This window comes from Cyprinodon tularosa, unplaced genomic scaffold, assembly GCF_016077235.1.
Source record: "Cyprinodon tularosa strain WSP-4 unplaced genomic scaffold, ASM1607723v1 ctg332, whole genome shotgun sequence".
Classification (NCBI taxonomy): domain Eukaryota; kingdom Metazoa; phylum Chordata; class Actinopteri; order Cyprinodontiformes; family Cyprinodontidae; genus Cyprinodon; species Cyprinodon tularosa.
The window spans coordinates 1,363,343-1,385,623 of record NW_024039044.1 but is presented as its reverse complement, the minus strand read 5'-3'; the positions used below and the strand labels follow the sequence as shown (position 1 = coordinate 1,385,623).

At 41.9% G+C, this 22,281-nt stretch overlaps 1 protein-coding gene across 1 annotated transcript; it reads left to right on the top strand.

Annotated features, from left to right (window-relative positions):
* Positions 1-4,585: 4,585 nt before the first annotated feature.
* On the top strand, positions 4,586-20,596 carry ccnd2a (cyclin D2, a). Its single transcript, XM_038293977.1, is given in 6 exon segments — positions 4,586-5,029; positions 6,385-6,600; positions 8,752-8,911; positions 15,234-15,340; positions 15,342-15,383; positions 20,352-20,596. Coding segments are annotated over 6 exon segments (891 nt in total). The 5' UTR covers positions 4,586-4,834; the 3' UTR covers positions 20,523-20,596.
* The last annotated feature ends 1,685 nt before the right edge of the window (positions 20,597-22,281 follow it).

Here is a 22,281-nt window from a genome sequence, read left to right as displayed (position 1 = left end):
TGCCATCCGTCTTTCAGCCAATGACATAAAGGAATCAAGAAGGGAGGAGATGTTTGCATTAAGAATTTCTGATTGAGTAAATGGAGGAAAGCAGTCGTTGCCAAAGATGCACGGTTGGAACTTGGGTCAAAATTGGAGGAGAATTTCATGAGATTCCTGCAGGTGGATGATGGAGACAGCAGCCTTGTTGGAGATGTTTGAACCAAGCAGCGTCAGACTGAATGAATGTATGAGGTGAAAGGAAGAAGAGAAAAATCCTGAGTGATGTTTTTCAGTAGGGGGCGGAGCCGTTCTCCACTTCAGACTGTATGGGTCGGATGGAAACGTTGAACTTCCTGGGAACTGAAGTGGTCTTTCTGCTTGTATATCTACACACAAATGTATTTGTTGGCTTTTTCAGAATCAGAAATTGTTTTCATTTTACCATCTCCTGGCTCCTGTTTGTGATGGCACAACACTGCCCACCTGGACAAAGATTTTCCAGTAAAACTTTGCATGAAGGCTGGTGTTTTCTGATCATGGATGAGTAACTTTTCTGTGCATTATTTTTGTTTGACACTCACACACAGAGAGACACACACATCTGCAGCTATTCAACCACAGAGAAAAACAGCGAAAATGAGGAAATGTGGACATTATAAACAAATGGTTCCAAATGGTGAATTAATATTGTTTTTGTGAGAATCTAACAAAAAACATTGATTTGAACGTTTTTTTCTAAAGTTCTTCCTTAATTTAAATTGTTTGTATAATTTCATTTCAAACAGTGAGTTTTCTTCCTTTAATTATTTTTGCATAATTTCTCCTTTTAGTTGCGACATAGAGAAACCAGTGGATAGCTAACAGCCGGCTCATCTCTATTAAAGTTGGATTATTCTGATAAACATTTTCTCGATGTTGTTTAGTACAACAAGAACGTCTAAGGTTTTTAAAGAATTTCTATAAATAAAAGCCATGTTTTAAACACAAATATCATCTTTTATTCTTACAAATTAAAAATTTGCAAAGGTTTTTTACTTCTGTTACTTGTTTGTATTGGTTAATTAATTAAGCATGTTAACAGTATGCAACTGAAACACAACTTTTAAATTGGTTTATCTAAAAAAAAAAATTATTATTATAGAAAAATGTGTTGGATTATTTGACGTTGTTATTTTAATACATTTTAATCTAATGTTAATAAGGCATTTTAGCCTACTATTACCTGGTTTATCACAAATAATTATACAAAATAGTTCTGGCAAAAAATGTAATAATGTAAACCTTCAAATCAAAGATATGAAATTAATGCTTATAGAAAATTGAACTCTATCAATAGGTAAATAAAAATTATTCCTATTAATATTATTCTTATAAATTATTTTAATTTGATTTCTGTGATTTATCTCTTTAATTTTATAATAAGAAGCATAGAATAAAGAAGAAAATGATCAGATTATTTATTTGCTTTTAAGATTTTTGTTGGAGGGAGGGGGGCTGAAATGAAATGTTTCCTCTGCTGCTTCTTGATGCAGGATTGTTGTCTTTAGGAAGGATTCTCACAAGATTTTACCTTCTAAAACAAGCTCATCCAGATTTTTTAGGCTCTTTCAGAACAATTTATATTTTCCTAGTTTCTAAAGAAAAACCAGACAAGTTGTTTTAAATGTAAACGTTCTCCTCTTCTTCCTCATTAGTAGTTTTTTTTTCCAAATACACATAAGATTTTTTATTCTATTTTTTTTTTTTTTTTTTTTTTTTTTTTTATAAATTCGTTATTAATTTCTGTCTGGGTTTCTACAATCTGCTTTGAGCAATAATTGTATTAAATTGCATAAATTGAAGCTATTTGTAAATATCAAGATTTTAGAAAAATGTGTTTCAATTTGTTTTGAATAATAAATAAATGTAAGGAAAAATGACTTAACAGTATGACTCTTTAAAAAAAAACGGGGCTTTTAAATTCGTCTCTCGGTGGCTTTTATATCCAGAACCTGTAACACATGAGCTGCTGACATTTCTCAGCTCTTGCTGCGCCAAATTCCCCTCCGACGCGTTTCTGGTCCCCCTCTTGGTGTCGGTAAGACGGGTCTTACGCATGAGCCGCCTGCTGATTGGCTGCTGAGCTGCTGATTTAAACCGTGAAAGGTGCGGGACGCATGCTGATGAGTCACTAGTAAAAATAAAAAAAAAAGTGACCAGATGTTCCTGTTTCTTAGACCCGTCTTAAAATCTCTTTTTTTTAGATCAAACCCTGAAACATCCACCAATGCAGAGAGGATTTAACTGCTTTTCACTCAATTATTTATTTTTTAAAAATCTTTAAAAAATAGATGTATCCGGTTTGATCAATATAAACTTATTATATTGATCAAACTTATAGTAAAAGTATTACTAATGATGTATAAATGATTCGTGTTTTTTTCTGTTTTATATCTAAAGTTGTGATTCAGACCAGAAGATGTGTCTTGCAGCAGAACCTCCAGCTTTCAGCCAAACTTTCAAACTTTGTTTCTGCTGATCGGTTCTGTCCCAGTCTATCAGGGGCTGAGTAATTACTTGACTCGGTCTGGTTTCTAAAAGGCATGTGTTCCGATTTTTATTCGGATGTGATCATTGAAGACTTCCGGGCACATGAACGCGCATTTGCTTCTGTTCTGACTGCCAGATAAAAAGCATGAAGCCAGGCTTGGATGCGGTGATATGAAGCTTATTGATGCTTAATTTGGGCTATTGAGTCGTGTTTGTCTAATTAAAATTTATTTATTTTTTCTGTTTGTGGATGTAGAATATTATTGGTTTATTTTTCTACAGATGTGTCTTTTGTTTTTGTTATTTTTATTAAGTGTTTTTCTCCTCTGTTAAATGAAAAAAAAATTTATGGTTAATGGTTGATTTTTAGGTTTCATGTTTATTTATTCATTGTTAGCAAACTACAAACAACTTTTCCTGGTAGGGAAAGCTGGAGGTGCGCATTAAGGGTGCGTAATTGCGCATCTTGGAGAGGTGGGGAGCGCAGATTGTTTAAAACGCGTCTGATCTGCTTCTGCAATAAAAATGTAATTTCACCGCTTTTTTTTTTTCTCCTTAAAAAAACTACTGTTGAAATACATTTCGAACTGTGTTTTCTGATCCTGGAAAGTTTTGTTGTAAAGAGAAATATAGTCTGATTAGTCAAAAAGTAAAGTCGCAAATCTAAATGTAAACTCTTTGCTCCTTTATAAGTCATGGTTTTATAATAACTGGACGTGAAAGATTTGGTTCCATGTTTGAAGTCCCGACTGCTAGTCCAAAAGTCCCCTCCTTCATTAAGCCAATCAGTTCAGTCAGAGAGGCGGGGGTCAGGTGGGCTTGGGGGCATGATTGACTAATGACCAGGACGGAGAGAGGGAGGAAAGAGAGGGAGGAAAAGGAGAAGTCTGCCCAGTAACAATCGCACAGCGTCGTCTAAGAGCTGTAGAGCTATTGGCTATGCAAATAGAGCTGGGAGGAAGAAAAAAAAAACTTAGACTGGGAAGAAAAAACTTTAAAGAGACATTTCCCCCACTTTTCTCATATGCATCCCCATATAAGCACCAAGTTTGGGATGGAAATTAACAGCTCCAAAGCTCCGAGGACTTAACAGCCCTCTGTCTTCCCCTCATGCGCTGATGTCTTGTTTCATTCAAGACTCTCTCTTTGAAGTCGACTAAGAATGGGACGGGGATTAACATATTTACACATGCAGATTCCCTTTCTGATTGTGCGTGCTGCTAAATCATTCCTGCATTTTTTTTTCTTCTTTTTTTTAATTGTTTGCCCTTTGCCTGGTTTCCACCAGCTTGTTCTCAATGCAAATAACACCCAATCTCCTGAATAATAGTATGATTTAGAGCAAGGACTGGTTTTTAATTGAGGCAAAGCAAACGAGTGATATATTGCTGTTATCTGCAGGAGATAATGCAGAAAAAAGAAAGAAAAACTTCAACGCTTAAATTTCCTAGAAAGCTATCTCATAAACCACAAGTTGTTTCGTGGCTTCTATAAAAAAAGTAACACGTAAGACCATGTGTCCATGTATGTGTGTGTATGTCACTGTGGGTGGATGGGTGGTTGTGTCCTCTCCGCGCGCTGTTGCATGCATCTTAATATGTTTACACGCATTGAGCTACTTCTGCATGCAGAAAGGTGCTGAATGCATCAAGTTCCCTGAGAACATCCATGCAACACGCAGTTAAAATTACAAATCAAATACTCACTTCTTGTTCACATGCAAACTAAAGCTCAGTTATAATACTGTAACAAAGATGAATTGGAGATAAAAGAAAAAATGTGTGAGCCTTTGTGTATAATAAATTGTCTGAACCTGGTGCAGACATCTAATCTCTGTGTTTCTTATGTTTAAGTTATTTTTATATCTTAAATAACAAAAATATATCAATTTAATTAAGAACAAATGCAATCTGGAAATGAGGATTAAGTTCTGTGCATTTAAGTAAAATCCTCCAAGTTGTGCAGATTCGCCTCAGCATGCAGGACAGAAAGAAAAGGGGACAGCAGAACAGCCGTGCATCTGGTTTATGCAGACCTAATGAAGCGAATTGCGTCAGTGGCGCACGCAGGGCAGGCTTCAAATGCGCTCACTGGATTAGATAGAGGCGCACTGTGGAGAGAGAGGAAAAAGTTCGTAGCAAGGAGAGGCAGGACGACTCACGGAGCCCCTGTAGTCTCTCATTTTATGCCTCTAAAAGACTTTCTCTGCTACTTGTTAAGCGTCCCTGCGCTTGAAATCAGCTTTTTTACGCGTCCGGAGGACAGATTCTGCTTTTTATTTTAATAACTTAAGTTGAAAGTTCCCCCTTCCGCCCCCAACACCATGGAGCTGCTCTGCCTCGAAATGGACACCAACATAAGAGCTCGTCCCGATCCGAACCTCCTGCGCGATGACAGAGTTCTGCAGAGATTGTTGACTATCGAGGAGAGATTTTTGCCCCAGTATTCTTATTTTAAATGCGTCCAGAAAGACATTCAGCCCTTTATGAGGAGGATGGTCGCTACTTGGATGTTGGAGGTACGGACGCAGCTCTGTGCTCACAACTCTTATTTCCGTGCTCGACTCTAAAACCTCTCGTTGATGTTGCTTCAAATCTAATGTTTGTCATTTCTGAGCTGCCGCTTTGACACATTGATCGTTTTTGTTTTTTTCAGACAGTCGGTGCCTGATATTGACCTAATATGTCGATCCCTGCACGCTTTTCTTTTTAAAGTCCGATCATCCGGACTCCCTTGTTTGAAACTGGGTTCTGGTACCGGAGGGGAGCCCAGATTTTCTTTCTGTGGCTGTTTGCATGGGGATCTGGATGATTCCTTTGATATTTGTGTTATTTTAGCTGACATGAATGTTTCCATGCACACGTATGCACTCCTCCATGCAACGCTGCCTTGCGCTGTTATCGCCATATTGCTTTTCACAGAAGCACTTGTTGCTTTTTAAGATGGTTTACAAAATCATGCACGCAATAACAGCACCCGGGAAGGTTAGGTTATGTTAGAAAAGAAGCTCAGGTGTCCGCTTAACACAAAAAATAGCCTATGAAACGATGCAAATATTAATGGTATCTGTTTAAAATGTCGGAAGGGGCGAGGGCCTTAGCTGCTCTCTGGCGCTTTCTCTGGAATTAGGTTCGATTTTTAGAAAATGGCTCAATTTATTTGATTAATGTTTACATGGAAACAAAGGGGACACTTTAAGCTTTATTTTCATGTCAAATTTGTTAGGGTGCGACTTACTGGAGATTTTTTATTAATTTTTGAAATAATTTTATCGGCTGATAGGTGACGCACTTCGGAGCGACCAGTCGCAACTCGCTTCTTATTTTGACATTTTTATCCTATTTATCGTGGATGGATCCGGATGAGAACGGTCGGATATGATGTGGAAGTCCTCAGAGAAGATTATCACGTTAAGAAAAAGAGTGTAGATAATTTATTTATATTTTTAAATATTTTATGAAAATATGACGACGGAGGAAAAAGGCAGTTTCCGTGTGCTGCTGTCGGAGTTTTTTTTTTTTTTTTTTTTTTTTTTTTTTTTTTTTTTAAGCTTGGCTTGGCTCATTGCGACTTGAATTCATTTCTTGGTGAATGAATTGCAGGAATGTGGTTCTGTTGACAATATGGATCCGACACTTATTTTGGTTCTTTGTAAAGAAATTGATTCGGAATTAATGCATGGTGTCGCAACTGGTTTGGGTTGGGCCAAATTCTTGGCCGGACCCCAACTATGTGTGTCACTAAAATCACTCTTTATGTAATTAATATTTTTTATTTCGATTCAACATAAAGGTTTTCTATGCAGCAGGATTACATTTGAAAAGAAGTGATGTGACTGAAAAATGCTGCATGTTCTGCTGTCTCTTTATTCAGGTCTGCGAAGAGCAGAAGTGCGAGGAAGAAGTTTTTCCTTTGGCCATGAACTACTTGGACCGATTTTTAGCAATGGTACCAATCAAAAAGTGCAACCTGCAGCTGCTGGGGGCAGTTTGCATGTTTCTTGCTTCCAAACTGAAAGAGACTCGTCCATTAACTGCAGAGAAGCTTTGCATCTACACAGATAACTCCATTAGACCACAAGAGCTGCTGGTAAGCACCAGTTGGTTCAACTAATTTCACTTTGTTCACATGACAATCAACTGCCCTAACACACACACACAAAACATTTAAAAAAGGTTTTTAAATTGTATAATTTCTTCTAGAGTTGGCCTTCATTTTATTCATTTTATTGAATTAAAATGTAGTTTGATAAAGTATCAGCAGCATCCTGGTTTCACCCAGTTTGCACTCCTCTCTGCTGAAGCTCCTCTGCTTCTTCAACTGAGGCGCATCAAAGACCAATGTGCCACAGAGAATTGTTCCACAAGGGTAACTTCTACTGTAAAAAGACCCTACAGGCTGTCTACTGTACGCACCAGGACAGTCTGTAAGACGGTCTCTATCGCCATCTGGTGGCAGATATTCACACAGATCAATGAGGTCGCCTGAACTGCACTTTTAAGTTGTGACTGTGCTCCTGACAGCCAGAGGGACACACTCACACACAAAATGAAATGCCTTTTGCAGTTTAACTCTCCTCCCAGAACAACCATAGATGCATCATTTTATGTCCTGTTTTATAGATATGTTTAAAGCAAGGTTTGGGATGCAGGCAAGAAGATGGATTTAAAGTTTATGGTTCCAGCTTGTTGGAGGAGAGACATTAGCTTAAATATCTGCCTGTAGAGACAAACTAATTAATTAGCTCATTTTCATAAATGACAAGTGTTTCCTCATGATTCCTTTGCTCTGTGGTGCCACATAAACATTCTTGGGTAGACCAGCCAATCCCACCCATGTTGTGAAAGAGGAGACTTGTGGGGGCCTGCTGCGCTGCCTGCTCTCTGAGTCGATCACTGTAGTCTCTTTAGTTTCTAATAATATTCTAAAATGGTTTATAGTGTCGCATTTAATCCTTTTTTGTGTCTTGGTTTCATATTTTCCTTTGGGAGCATTCAAATGTGTATTAAAATTTAGATTTATTCTTCTCCAAAGCAGCACAGAAATCTGCCCATGTTTTATGTTTAAACTGGAGGCAGCCCTCAGTCCTTGAACTGGTTTGCCGGGGCCTCCACTCTCTGTTTCTGTATAAGGCAGCAGTTTGGCTCACATGCACGTACAGGAAGCAAGAGATCAGCTGCTCGGGGCATGTGATCATTTTGGTGCTCATCTTTAGTAACTATTTCTTGTAAATGAACCAGAATCTTGCAAAGAAGGTGTGACCAGAGGAAGGCAGAAGCAGAAGGAAGTGGGTGCCTGCTTGCATAGACTATCTGTTGCAAGTGTTCTTTGAGGCTTTCCCTGTTTAATGCAGATTTAGATATGGATGGATGTTTGTGATCAGGAGGCAGCAGAGGTGCAATAATCCTGATTTATGAATGTGCTAACTTTGACGTTAGAAAGATTTTATTTTGTGTGTGCATTGTTGAAGGTGAAAACAAACTTATTTCATCAGTTTAAAAATCCCAGAAGGAAAGTCTAAAGACGGTGACCCAAACGAGAGGAATGAAGGCCCACTTAAAGTTCATCCTCAGCCATATTGATTCTCTCATGACTAAGTCCATGTGGTTTAAAAAACATCTAAAGTCACATGGCTGCGGTGCTGCAGAGAAAACCAAGATCCCCCCCCCCGTCCCTAAGATTAGTCACAATCCTCCATTACATTAGTCACCTCCTCCTTCAGGAAGTGAAATTAACAATGTTTTTGAAGAAGACTGAACCTCACATACACTTTGGATATCATAAGGCAGCAGAGATTTCTAGATCTCTTTTAAAGGAAGAGAATCTGATGGTAGTTATGCAACATCTTTTTAAACTTTTTCTGTTCAGAGATTAAAGAAAGCTTTTGGTTACCAAATATCCTGCAGTGTTCCCATCCGTCCCACTGCTCACTCACATAGTGGAACCTCTGATGAGTCTAAAGGAAAGTCCCAGGATGCCAAGCAGACAGGCGACATGCAGACAGTGCTGTGCAGTCACCTGGTTTGGCTCCCTTGTCCAGCCCCAGCCAATCAGAAGCTGATCTAAAGCTAACTGCATTTAACCCTTTACATGTTTACCACTTCACCGGGCAGATTTTAGAGTAATCTGAAGAAATGTTTATCTTCAGCAGCTTTCTAAACACCCAAAACAATTTTTATGTCACCTTTTTTTTTTCAATCACTGCAAATAGTTTATGATGTTTTTGCCCTCCCACTACAGGAATGGGAACTGGTTGTTTTGGGGAAGTTGAAGTGGAACTTGGCAGCCGTAACACCAAACGACTTCATTGAGCACATTGTGAGGAGGCTGCCACTCCCCGATGATAAGCTGGCACTAATACGAAAGCATGTCCAGACCTTCATCGCCCTTTGTGCCACAGGTAAGACACAGGAAGATATGCAGCAGGTGTTTGTCTGAGCGAGAGCTTCAAAAGGTGACCATATCCATTCCAACTTAATGTCATTGTTTTTTAATTTTCTTTCTTTCCTTTTTTAATGTGCACATCCCAACTTCAACCAGAATTATTCATAGTGGTTGAAGGACACATCCACTTTCCACGGTTGGTCCAAAGTTGGTTCAAAGACCCTAAACGGAGTTTTGTTTTTGAGCCCAGTTCTAGCAAATCCTACCATTATCCCTCTTTCAACTGGTCTAGGAAGTCGGATCTTTGTTCTAGGAATGATCCAATCCAAGTGAAGTGCTTTCTCTTTAGAAGTTAGAAAACAAATGGGTTTTGCCTTTGGCACTAATTTTAACAACAAAGACTGACAATCTCTTCATCTCATGCATCAAACACCAAAAGAAACATTTACAAAAACAGATATAGTTATATATATATATAGTGAGTGATGGTCATCCACGTGTAGAGCCAGAAAACACCACTGCCTTGTCATGCTAACATTTTTTATCATCTCCAGGCTTCACCTTCTGAGGTTTAGCAGAGCAGTGTGAAGGTTAGGATGTTTACGGTGGAAATGGCTGCAGATATATGATGAGTTTTGAGATCCGGCTCTTCATTGGAAAGCTTCAAGGAACAACGTCGTCTTTGTCCCTAATTGCTTTGATCAGGCTTTGGAAAATATTTTATGAGCCTGCTTGGTTGTGATCCTCCTGAACCCAGGAGAGACACTGTGGAGACCCTCTGGTTCAGCACTTCTTCTCTAGGCAAATGGAGGAAAAGAGCACACGAGTGCTTCTACAGTTTGGTGCATTTGAAGATCTGTGGGAATTCAAACCGTTTCTACACGACATTCCCAGCCATAAATCCGAGGCTTATCTTGTAAGAATGCACCTGAAGACATCCTCTGATTAGGGTTAGGAAGGTGAAGACATACCAGAAAGAGGAGATCATGCATGGGGGGGGACCTGTTGCAAAGCAGTTACAACAGGTCACCTGGTGCCTTCTCATTCAAGCACGTACCATCCACTGCTGCTGCAGTGAAAAACTCCTGGCTTTTTGTTCTGAGGGAACAAGCAGGAGGAGCAGAGAATAATGCCTCTCTTTCCTAATGGCTCCTCTCTTTTGATGAAACAGTTCCGTTCGGGCCACTCGGTGGGATTCTGTCAGGTGGCGCAGGCTGGTTCTGTATTAATTAATAACATTGGTAACCAGTAAGCATTCAGGCCTATGTAAATGGACTCTGCTAGAGACGTGAAGAAAGGAGACAAAGGGCTTGGCCCTCACATTTCATATGCAGAGCCATGTGAGGGTCGACACTGCAGGGCCTCTTGATAGGAAACACCAGCTCTTCCCTCAGGCATGCCGCCGGATAATAGCTCAGAAACAAGCTCATTAAGGGAGATTATGAACCTCCATTCCTGCACACAGACACCAACCACTCAGTGCTTCCTCTTCTATTCTTTCAATGGAGCTAAAGTGGGAGAATGGATGGGGTGCATGGGGCAGACAGATGCACCCCAACCTGTCTGCTGGGCTGATTGAGCTCCGTCTTCTTTCCATATTGGCAGGGATTATGCTGCATGAAAGGCAGCATCCAGCAGCCCTCTCTGTAATGGTATGCATGGATTTGTGGCAGCGGTCATAGAAGTTGATCAAAAGGAAACTCTGGAGCCAAGCCAACTTAGCGCTGTCCACAAACAAGTCCAGCAATCTTAAAAGACACAACTGGGATCTGAAGGAAGAGACGGATTTCTTCTTTTATCTCTGAAGGAGTAGTTAATTACTTCTCTCTGGCATTGGTGTCTGGGGTGTGTTAAATGTATTGATTCAAGACGATGTTTAAATTACCCATCCGACTGCGGACGGAATTAAAGATGGTCTGGCTGTTGCTACCAGACTCTAGTCTGAGCTGATGAGCTAGTTATTTAAACCCCCAACCATCTCTCATATTTACAGAAAATGGTCTGAAAAATAGAGAATATCCAGAGAGCAGCAGCTGATTGGAGGAAAATGTCCTATTAAGGTCAGAGGAGAATGGGTCGACTGGTTCCAGATCATAACAAGGATACAACAGATTAAAGAACTAGAAAAATGCAGATGCAGAACGGCACAGCAAAAGAAGAACAGGAGGCAGTACTGCTGTCAGCTAGAACAAGAAACTGAGGCTCCTGGACCAGAATAGTGGTGCTGTCATGTGATTTACTTTGGACCCATCCGGAGCAAACATCTCCATCCCTTTGCACCACAGCAGACCCGTTATCTTATGGCTCTGTCCACTGGGACTATGGGTTTACTGGTCTTGAAGATAAAGAGCTCTCCTTTATTATTACGTTGTCTAAAATTGCCAGGATTGATGGTACCCTCCAAACATTAGTGTCTTTCTTCACCAGAGAAGTTCTCCGTTCCATCCAGAACATAGCCGTTACATGAGGAACTCCCTGCAGGCTCCATTCACCATTAAAAAGACAGATGATTCATTTCAGATGTGGTCAGCAGCGTTTGTTTACATAGAAGCCCATTCATGTTTTGGTTTGTCAGAACATCGACAAATTATCCCCATGCTCCTCATTCTCCACAGGCTCGGATGCCATGTGCAGGGGGGGGAGGTTGATTCATCCAGCAGCATATCCTGCGTTCTCTCAGCCACCGCCTTGCTGGTATAATCAGCAGCACCACGCTCTAAATATTATCACCAGCTGAGTCACAGATCTTCCATTTATCCTCTCTTACATTTCTGCGGTTTTGTTCGAGTTCATGTTGGCCACAAGTATTTCGACTTGTAAATTTAGCTTTTCCTGTTTTAACGTGGAGATTTAGTCTTTGTGCTCCTCTGTTTTCCCTGAGAGTGACTAATAACTCTGTGGGAATCCCACAGCTTTTGTGACATGGATAGTTGAGCCCAGATTTCTTCATAACACAGGGACATGAAATCTAGAACAATTATTAATGTGGATTTTTAACATCTTATTTTAGAAACGCATATCAAAACAGATCAAACCCCTTCTTTAAAAAAAATAAAATAATAAAATTTAACATCACATCAATCAAAGCCTCCTAACAGCTGTCCAGATTCTTTACATCCCCTCATCATTGGTGATGAGCTTCTAGTTCTAGTTGGAAGGACTCCTCACCATCACCCTAATCAGTAGTTCCCACAACTGATTCTCCATCAGATACAGCCCAGGATCCTGACTGCGTCACTAAAATATTAAAATTAAATCTAATCAGAAGAGACGCTTGAATCAAATGAAGTTAACTATAGGTATAAGTAGTTTGTTATAAAGTTTTCAAAATCATATCTCCTAATTAGACTGTTAATAGTTAAAGTTAATTAATATTTCCCTGGCTTTATTGATTAGGACTAGAGTGTGATTTATTTAAAACTTACTGAACAATGTAGATTGAAATGCGAGTTCTACGTCCAGATCTGCACGCAGGGTAGAAGCAGCAGAGACTGATGGTGAAAAAATGAAGACAGCTGTTTTCAGGATGCTGCAATTAAGAAGGAATTCTGTTTTCTGTCCAGAGTCTAAATGACTCATATGCTTCAGAGGTTCTTCTTTCTCTCCAGAGTTTCTACATGCTGCTCATGCAGTAGAATCTGAGAGTTCCTAGAACCAAGCTGTCATCTTCTAGTATGTTCTACTTGGGAGTCCAGTTTTAAGGTTTGATGGCGTCTGTGTGATTCAATCTGTGGCAATAGATGCTACCAGCCTGTGTTGCGTTAGTGGTAAAACAAAATGTCACGCCGTTCCCCAAAATCTCTTTGTTATGAACCTTGATTAGCCAATGCGTCATGCTGCTTCTATAGGAAGCATGTTCAGTACATGTTACCTAGAAAACAAGACCCTGATTTACATCTATGATAAAGAGGAGCAAGTTAGTTTTTTTCTTTTTTTTGTCTTCTCTTGGCTGTTGTTCAACTTTCTGACTTTAATTTACATTTTTAAAGCGCACACCCAGAAGGAGGGTTCCATGTAGGGCAGTGGGCTGTGTGACTGAAGGGCTTGGGATGAAATTTCATGGGGTAGGAACATGGAGGAATGAAGGCGAGGGGGCAAAGGCAGGAGAAAAGACCATTGAAGCGGGTGAGAGGCGCTCTGGCCATGCCAGCCAGCCGCTGCTCACAGGGAGCTTTCCATCGCAGGCGTCCCCACTCAGCTACCTACACTGTTTATCCTCGACATGAATATCAATGAGGGCCTCCTAAAATACAGCCATTCTTCCCCCCACATGCAGGAGCCACCAGGCCAGAGTGTCAGCCCGCGTCGGCTGCACGCGCTCGTCCTTGTTCTGCTACAGACCTGTCTTGTCTGGAGTGTGAAAAATCAGCTTGTTGCCCACTGCCTGCCATTCGGTGACACACAAAACTACATCTGTGCTCTGTGTGTGTCTGTGTGTGTGTGTTAGACTGCAGGCATTGTTCCATGCATGTGTCTGCAGGTGTCTGTCGCCTTGCCTTTCAGTCTGTCCTCTCTGCGGACTTACAGTAAATCCATGTATTCCTTTGTACTCTTACCCCTCTGTAGAAAGCTGTTTTTAGGGCAATGATGTAATGCTAGGGGCTCTTTGTGCAACGTCGTCTTGGCTGGAGGGGTCCTTTAATAAATCGGCCCCTGGCAAAGACCCGGCAGCTAACACAGGCTGTATAATAAGTTCATTTATTTGTCAACACTGAGCCCACAAGATGAGAAAGCGCCTGGCTCTGCATGTTAAAAAGGCAGAGAGGGGTCTGCCTTTGCAGCTATCAAAGGGCCGACCTCTTTGATTCCTCATCTAAAAAAAGTGAAGGAAGAAAAATCTCCTTGAGAGGCGTCGCACGCGGTTTGCTTTGCAACTGAATATGGCAATATGGTAATGAGGAGGCTGCTTCCAGGCCCCCGCTGCCCACTCCTCTCATCCATAGGTGGCCCAGGAACAGAGAGAGGGGGCAGGGTCGCTAGAGGGCCACTCTTTTCTTCTTCCAAAACCTCACAAAGGTCTGGACACAGACTGGGGGGGGTGAGTGCAGCAGAGATGTCTACCCCGCCTAGCCTGTCCCTTTGCCCTTCACCTTTTCCCTGTTCTCTTCCTCGCCTTGTCGCCACACTGTCCATCCGGCTGGTCTTCGTCTCCCTCCTCATTGTTGCCCTCCCTCCCTCTGTCTCCCCATAGCCAGCCGCTGTCTTTGTCCGGTGCTTCTCGCTGAACTCCGGGTATCGGTGCATAGGGGAAGGATGCTGTGTCTCTCAATTGGGTGAAATGAGGTGATGACTCTGGACAATGGAGTCACACTCTTCTGCCTTCCCTCTCACAGGCCCAGCACTCTATTAATATGCTAACAGATAGGATGGCCGCCAACGCAATCCGCTGCCTGGTGTCGCAGCAAAGAGCGGGCCATGTGTGCCATTCACTGACTCTTTCTTAGCAGGCCATGTGTTATCCATAAAGAAAGGTAGAAGTTGAGCAAGACATAAGAAGAGAATGGAGAAGTCTCTCTGTCTGTCTCCCCCCGCTCCCCCCTTGCCCCTCACTGTATGCCAGTTTCTTGCCTTTTCGGGCTTCTGGCCCGTTCACAAGCTGTCTCATTTGCATTATGAATGACAGTGAGGGGAGCTAACAAGGTTATTGGTCTTTGAGACGCACGCCTGTGACCACACGTGGAAAAAGGACCTACAGCAGTGCGCGTTGGCAAAAGCACTGAGCCTCTTTATTCCTTCTTTTCCAAACCCAATGGGTCTTTTTTCAGTGAGCACACGGTTTACTCAGGAGATGGAAGAAAAGGGGCCGGGCTGGGGAAAAGGGGGACTGGACTGGGGAGCGGGTGAGGGTGGTTACTTCTCAGCTCCTTTACAAGACAAGTGAACCCTCATTATCCAGGCCCTGGTCATTAGAGACGCACTAGACGGAGCATTTATTAGCTGACTGTTAAATTTCCACATCATGTTGCTTAATGGTGGGATGCACTAGATCTGTGTTGTTTATGTTAACAGGGTACAGCTTTGAAAAAGAAACAAATATACATTGCATATTAATCGGTTACAAACCAACGGTGGTTTCAAAGATAAGCTGTCATTAAATCCCGAAGGAAACAATTTTTTAAAATATAATTTAGAGATGGTTCAACATGGCATCACAAATATGCGACCCTTGTCGACCCTCTGCGTTTTTTTGGCCCTTGTTTTTACTGTTGTATTCGTCATTGTTGCAACCTTGAAACAATATATGAAATATACTCATGCAATGCTACTGTGGGTCCTTTCCTCCTGTTTCTTTGTCCCATTCTCCAAACTGAAATCCAATCAAACTAATTTTGTTGCAGATTTCCGATTCGCCATGTACCCTCCCTCCATGATTGCCACAGGAAGCGTGGGGGCTGCGATCTGTGGCCTGCAGCTGGATTCAGCTGACCACTCACAGTGGGGAGACAGCCCTGACAGACCTGCTGGCCAAAATCACCCACACAGAAGTGGTGAGTTTCCCGTCAGCTCTCTCTGTTACATATAGGATGCAGTTCTGGTCTCTTTTGGTTTTGAGCAGCGCTTAGTACAGATTTAATTTGACAAGCTTTATCTCAGTGAGTTCATCAAAAACAAACTTGACCTTTGGGAATTTTAAGGGTTTTTTTTTCTGAGTAATATCTGGATGCAGTTAGTTCAAGTTTAGATCTCAGACATCATTTAGATGTACTGGGGTAACTTTTACAGTAAGCTGCTGCTGCGACTTGGAACTTTCTCTTCTTTTGGATTGACCATCCCTGCTAGAAATACTATTATTCAATGCTTTATTGCCAGGCTAGCTTATCCCTTTCAGCCAGACTGAATGTTTGTTAATCTGATTTCAACTGGACTGTTCACATCTGGACATTCAGCCTCTTGGTTAACAGTTTTTCTTCATTGTTACAAAAAGACAACATGGAGCAAACAAGGTAAAACCAGAACTGTCTCAGTATTAATCTTTTCCCCTCGTCCCTTTAGTGCAGCTGTTAATCAAAGCAGGTTTAAATAGTGCTCTGTCACTGACAGGATGGCAGGCCAACCTGTTATTGGACTGAATGTTGCAGAAACTGCTCAGTTGAGTCCAAATCCACACAGAAATCATGCTGAGTGCTTAGCTAACACCTAGCCTGAATAGGTGGACACAGCTGTGAAAGGCTGGAAGATCATAAGTGGAGTTCTTTATTTGTCTCTTCTGGGAAATTGGCCATCAGAATTTGACCCATGTAAAATATACAGGAGCAGCAGGCAGCCACAGGGACCAGCTCCAGCTCTGAAGCCATCGGCTTGGCAGGAGGATGGTGATTTTTGGTTGGGACCAGCAGACTTAAGCCAAAAATTTCAGTTAATGTTCATGCAGGGATCAGGTCAGGAGGCACAACACCAACCAAAACCATCAGTGGGGAATGGTAATCGCATACTAAACAGAGAAGAAACACGAGGAAGAGGAGGTAGGAAACAAGCTGTTAAAGCGTGAAAAGGACTCTGAGGGTGCATCATGAGTCCTGTACAAGAATCTGCTTTGTATTGTTTCTTCCAATGGATCATGATGCATCATGGCTGGAAAACATGTCTCTCTCCGGCTGGAGCTGTGTGAAGTCTCACATAGCAGTGGAGAAAAAACAAATTTCTGGCCTCGGCAGCACAGGGCCTCAGTGTGTTTAGGTTGCAGGGGAATGAAGTCGCGGTGCATCTGTGATCAACTCCATACATTTCTGGATTCAGACAAGCTATGACTCACAGTAAACACAGGCGGCAGAACAGAGAGCATCTCTCTATTTCAGAGTATATAAGTAGCTGGCAAAAAAAAAATGTCTGTTGATTTACATGTAATCTCTTTTACTTTCTTTACTTAGCCTAAGTTTTTTTTAAATGTATAAATCCTCAATAATTAGTCATTTATAGTAGTTTTTCTAACTCATACAACAGCGATTGTTTCTATTTAAGAAAAGAAGCTCAGCTTTATATGTAGATCCAAGACTCAGAGGTCAGCCCAACTGCAGCCTATATCATGTGTACTTTGCTGGGTGTCTTAGTTGTAGGGCAGCCTCTCAGCCAGGCTAAATATTAAGGCAAGGCTAGTTTGCCAACTCTTGCAGCTGCTGCTGCCAACAAGTGTCTCCGCCAATGCCACCCTCCCTGGCATCTTTGGTATCCAGAAGCTGTGGTTTTCCAGTGGAAATACGATAGGGCCAAGTCAAGGTCCAGGGTCGCTAGAGGAATCCATCTTGTTTCTAACATATACACAGTCCTAGTGGGGTTGGGGGGAGGGGGTACATCATTACATCTGCACTACATGTCCAGTTGGGCAAAGGAAAATGTAAACGTTCCATTCTGCTTCATGCTTGTGTAAAATACAATCAACACCTTCGCTTTGTCACCGGTGTTTAAGGGTGGTGCTGAGGAAAGGAGTTGGGGTTAAGGTTGGGCCTCAGGCAGTAAGGAGACCACGAAAGGACAAAAGGAGTGTGGAAGGGCATTACAGCGTCCTTGCGTAAGAACAATGGTTCTAAAGAACATTGGTGCCTGAGATTGTTGGGTCCTAACAATGTTTGAACCTAAGCCGCTTGGGGGCCTAAGAAAGCTGGGTCTTAACAACACTGGGGCCTAAGACATGGTCCTGAAAACATTGGGGCCTTATAATGTTTGGGCCCAATGTTGAGGCCTTCACAAATTAATGGTTTAAGCTTTATAATCTTTGGGAAGTGAGAACATTTACGTTTGCATATTCTCTGGAGTTTACTCTGAGAGAGCTTGCAGAGTGGAGTCTGGAGTTTCAGTTTGTTCCTGATTGATTCATACCGGATGTAAAGGTTAGAGAAGTGAAAAGGTTTTAGACCACTTCCCAGTTTTTTTTTATTGTTTTGACACCCATTTTCTTTCAGTCTCTCATTCATGTCTTTTCTTCATTCAGGGTCACATGCTGAGACACTGGAAACACATTTCCTTTTTCTCCCTACATCCTGGGGAGGTTGTCATTACCAGTAATACTCTGGAGCCTGAAACAGGCATGCATTATTTTGGAATATCATCCCTGTGGCCTTGCTACTTTTGATGGTTTGCTATGCAGGCCAAAGAGAGGGAAAGGTCACACTTTCTTATGGAACTTGTGGAAACTCTCAGTCATGTGGTGTCTCTGCTTTCCCAGTGTCGCCCCTTGGATATCTTGTTTTGTGACTCTTTGAGCTCTATGTCTGCCTCTGGCTGTTTGTCTCAGCTGTCTGACCAGAGTTCCTAACACTGTCTTTTGTGGTGCAGGCAGCAGTTAAAACACATTCCTCGGCTTCACACATTTCTTCCTTTTGGTTTTGTCTGTCTGCACGACTTCCCCCTGCTGCCAGTGTCACAAAAGCCGCCCAGGGATTATGTGCTCGCTGTGATTCGTTATTATGGCACATTGATGCAGAATGATGTATGTTTGAGCTGGGGCCCATCAAGGCTTTAACTGCAAGGGAAGAGTGGGTCACATTGTTTCCGGTTCCAGGCAATGCATTGTTTGGTACCTTGGGTTCCCCCTGAAATAGGGCTGATGTTTCCAGTAGTTACACAGTGAAATCATTAAAGGTCCTCCAATGAAGACCATGGGGCTTGGCTTGGGATCCAAATGCTGCTTTTAGAGCTGCAAATACAGAGGGAGAATGGCTTTAAAGAAGTGAAGGCATGCATTCCTGTGGTAAGACACAGGCAGTTCCTTTGCATGTTCTGCACTGCTCTTAAATTTCTGATTTTATGACCAATGTGGCTCATGTTTGTGGGAATTTTTGGAACAGGATTGAGAGTGCACTCCTCTTATTAGCAGTGAAAATCCTCGACAGATTTAGTCTTCCAATGTTTTTTTTTTGGGGGGGTTTCCTCCATGCTCTCCTTCTGTTGGGATAAATTTGTCTGACCAAAACTTAACCAAGCTACACAGCGGTGGTTTGAAATGGATCTAATATCAAGTTTTATTCAGTGACATCATCACATAAAAGGATGTTTCAAATTATAAACCCCATCCCGCACCACCTACTTTGCAGTGCCTAATCATTCATTTGAAATCTCTCTTTGAATTCCATTTGCCCCTTCAAGGTTTGATGACGTCTGCCCTTTGAAGCTGTAACCTTTTGTCCCCACAAGCATAACTGATAGGAGGGAGGGTTGACTTCCCAGTTCATCAGGGTCCGGTAGAACCAGAGGATGCAGAACAGCCTCAAACTGTGTCCCATCAGGTTTAGATTAGCTGTAAATTTCTGAAGAATGCTTCCCTGCTCATGAAGAGCTTTCACCCATCTCTCCCAGTCGTGACCCTGACTGGCATTTTAAGGAGAGCGCTCATGCATGCCTGTTCATGCATAGAGAGCACAGGCCGGCCAATCAGGTTGTTTAGTGTTTCTCCACCAGAGAGCAGTGTTTACTCCATGTAAACACCCCACAGGACATTACTTCACTTTGCACTGTTGCTAAAGGGTGGAGCTCTTCAATAATGCCAATCACTGCTACTCTCCTGACCTTTCCTTTACACACTTATTGAAAACCTATTCAGCCTCCCCTAGCTTAGGGCTCACTCCCCCTGCACAGCGCTGTGCCCTCTTAACCCAAAATCAGCATAAGGACATGAGGCCTCAGTGCTGCTGAGGGCCCCGTCTCCCAGGTGGATTCTCATATTGCCACGGCGGCCTTTGATGGTGAAACCCGAGGAGGCCGGGTCTCAGATGGATCCCCTGCAGGCAGACAGGCACATAGACAGGCTCTCGTTAAAAAAGCGCCACTTTTGTGTTTCCCACAGGAGGTGGATGTAATTAACATAGCTCTAACGCTACCTGTGTTCTCAGCTGCTGTTGTCAAGGCTGCTTTTGTTTGGGAATGACCAAGGTGGATGGATGGAGGGGGCTGAAGTGTGGGCTTGTGTGTCTAAGTGTGTCTGTGTGTGTTTAGGCTCATGAGAACCGTGGGGGATGGATCACAGTAGACAACCCTGGTGGGCTGATGTAACGCACAGGTCTGGCCTTTGTCAGCACTTGTTTTGCTATTAGCTGGAGCAGCTAAAAAGCGGCTGGTCGTTTAAGATCAGTAGCCTGGAGTTGCTTTGGGGTTCTGTGAATAGTCATCTTGCAGAGCAAGTTCCAGCTTTCACCTACCACATACAGTATCTAATTTACCTTGCGCAAAGATGCATGGTAAATTACAGTTTCCCTCAATCATGTGTTTGAATGAATGTCATTCACATCCATCCATCCTGACAGTAGTTTTGGTTCTTGGTTCAGGTTGCTTTGTACATGTCTGCTTATAAAAGTAATTGAAACTATATTTTAGGAAAATTGATAGCTAAATATGAATCATGTGTGTGTGTTGCAGGTGTAAAATAGCTCCTGAGTTTGATTGAATTTTACAATTTTTTTCTGAAGAAGTTTTTTCTTTAATTCTATTGAGTTGATTCTTATGTTCTGTTTCAATGTGTATTGCAGGACGTTTTAAAGGAATGCCAGGAGCAGATCGAGCGCGTTCTGGAGAGTAGCCTCCGCGAAGGGCGGCAGCAGCAGCAGCAGCAGCAAACTCAGAGAGGTCCCAGTGGGAAAGGCCTGGACGAGCTGGATCAGTCCTCCACTCCGACAGATGTCCGCGATGTCAACTTGTGAAGCACCAGAGGGCACCGTTGCACAGGATTTACAAAAATCTTTAAAAAAAAAAAAAAAGCGTCATGAAAAAAAACCTTCATAAAAGCAGAAAAAAAAGGACAAAAGAAGAAAAAAATCATTAAAAACACAAGCCCTTCAAAAGAAATACAAGGACAGTGCTTGCTAGTTTTTGTAGATAATCTGTTCTTCAAGAAAAAAAAAAAAACAAGAAAAAAAAAAAATTTCTGCACATGAAATAGATTTTCTATGATGCTCTAGTCTGAAAGCAAAAAATCTGATAAAGCTCTCTGCTGCCTTGGATACAGAGAAGGGAAGCCAATCATATTTGCATACTGCCTTTGATTGTGTATATTAACTTTAATTTAAAAGCTGCATACACAGAATAACAGCGGGGCTTATGTTATTTTTTTTTCTCTTTTTTATATTCAAAGATTATTATCACCATTGTATTTGCCTCTGGTGAAGGTGAGGTCCTGTACCTCCACTACCAGAGAACGTCCGCTGCTGTGGACGGTGAAAGGATTTTGTAGAGCAGGTCAGAGTGTCCCATCTCCAGCCAACAGCTGGAATTATAATTATTAGTGGTATTAGTTTGTAATTATTAATACTACCATTAGAAATATTTTGGAACTTGAGAGTTGATCAATAAGCTCCGTTGGTCAAGCTGCTTGGATGAATCAGTTTGTGGATGCAGTTTGCTTGTGTTTTTGTAGGCCTGTGTGTATGTGGGTGTGCGTGCGTGCGTGGATGTGTACATCTGTATCTACATAAACAGTCTGCAGCATGAGGCACTTACAGTTCTGTGTGCAAATAAAAAAAAAAGACGGAGCGAGTCAAGGCTGCAAATGCTTTGTCCATCCTTACAACAGGGCATCTATGCTAAGTCACTGCCTTAATGCATTAACAGTGCGTCATGTTTCGTTGTAAGTCACCGATTATGAAAGGGTGAACAATGACTGAGACACCAGGAGAGATATGGACAAAGGGACTTTGTTTAGTCCCATATCTGTCTCATAAGCACTTCACCTCAGACTCAGAGATAATGGGAGGTATTTTTTTTACTGCTATTGACAAGGTGAAATCCAGCTAATACTTCCTCTGTTTGCTGTGAGGTGATGTTCCCTGTGTGAGCAGTAAAAATCCATGTATGGCATCGGGGATCCATGTCCTAAAGGTTTCGAGTCAAAACTTGAAAAGACGAGTGAGGTGTGATACCCTAAAGAGTGAAGAAGTCACTATGGTTGTACAGAGAAGGTTATGGTGGTGCAGGAGCATGCTGCTGTGGAGGAGATGTTAAAACAAGCCTCATACGAATTTAATATTTGAGGTGGAATCATTGCGTTGTTAAGGATGTCTAACATTACATCACTGGTGGAACAACAGATGTTCTCTGGTTTTTATTTTTGAGGAGAGCAGATGAGTAACTCAGACTGTATGATAAAGCAGATGTAAGGATCAACTATTTTTTGGAGGGGGGCGGGCTCCCATATGGGGTTCATTCCAGCTCCCCTTTATAAACGTCTATAGTAAAGCACTTTGAGAACCAGATGAGTCACATTAAACAGCCTTTTGGGTTGGGATTGGAGGTGAATGGGTCTTTTATTCCTCGTTAGCCCTTCCTTTGGTTTACTTCGTTGGGCTGGTTTCCAAAACATCAGACAGAACTTCAATTTAAAACATACAGTTTTACATTTAGGGGACATTCCTATTTAAACAAACATTCCTGATGATTGAGGGGAATAAATATCGATTCAAACAT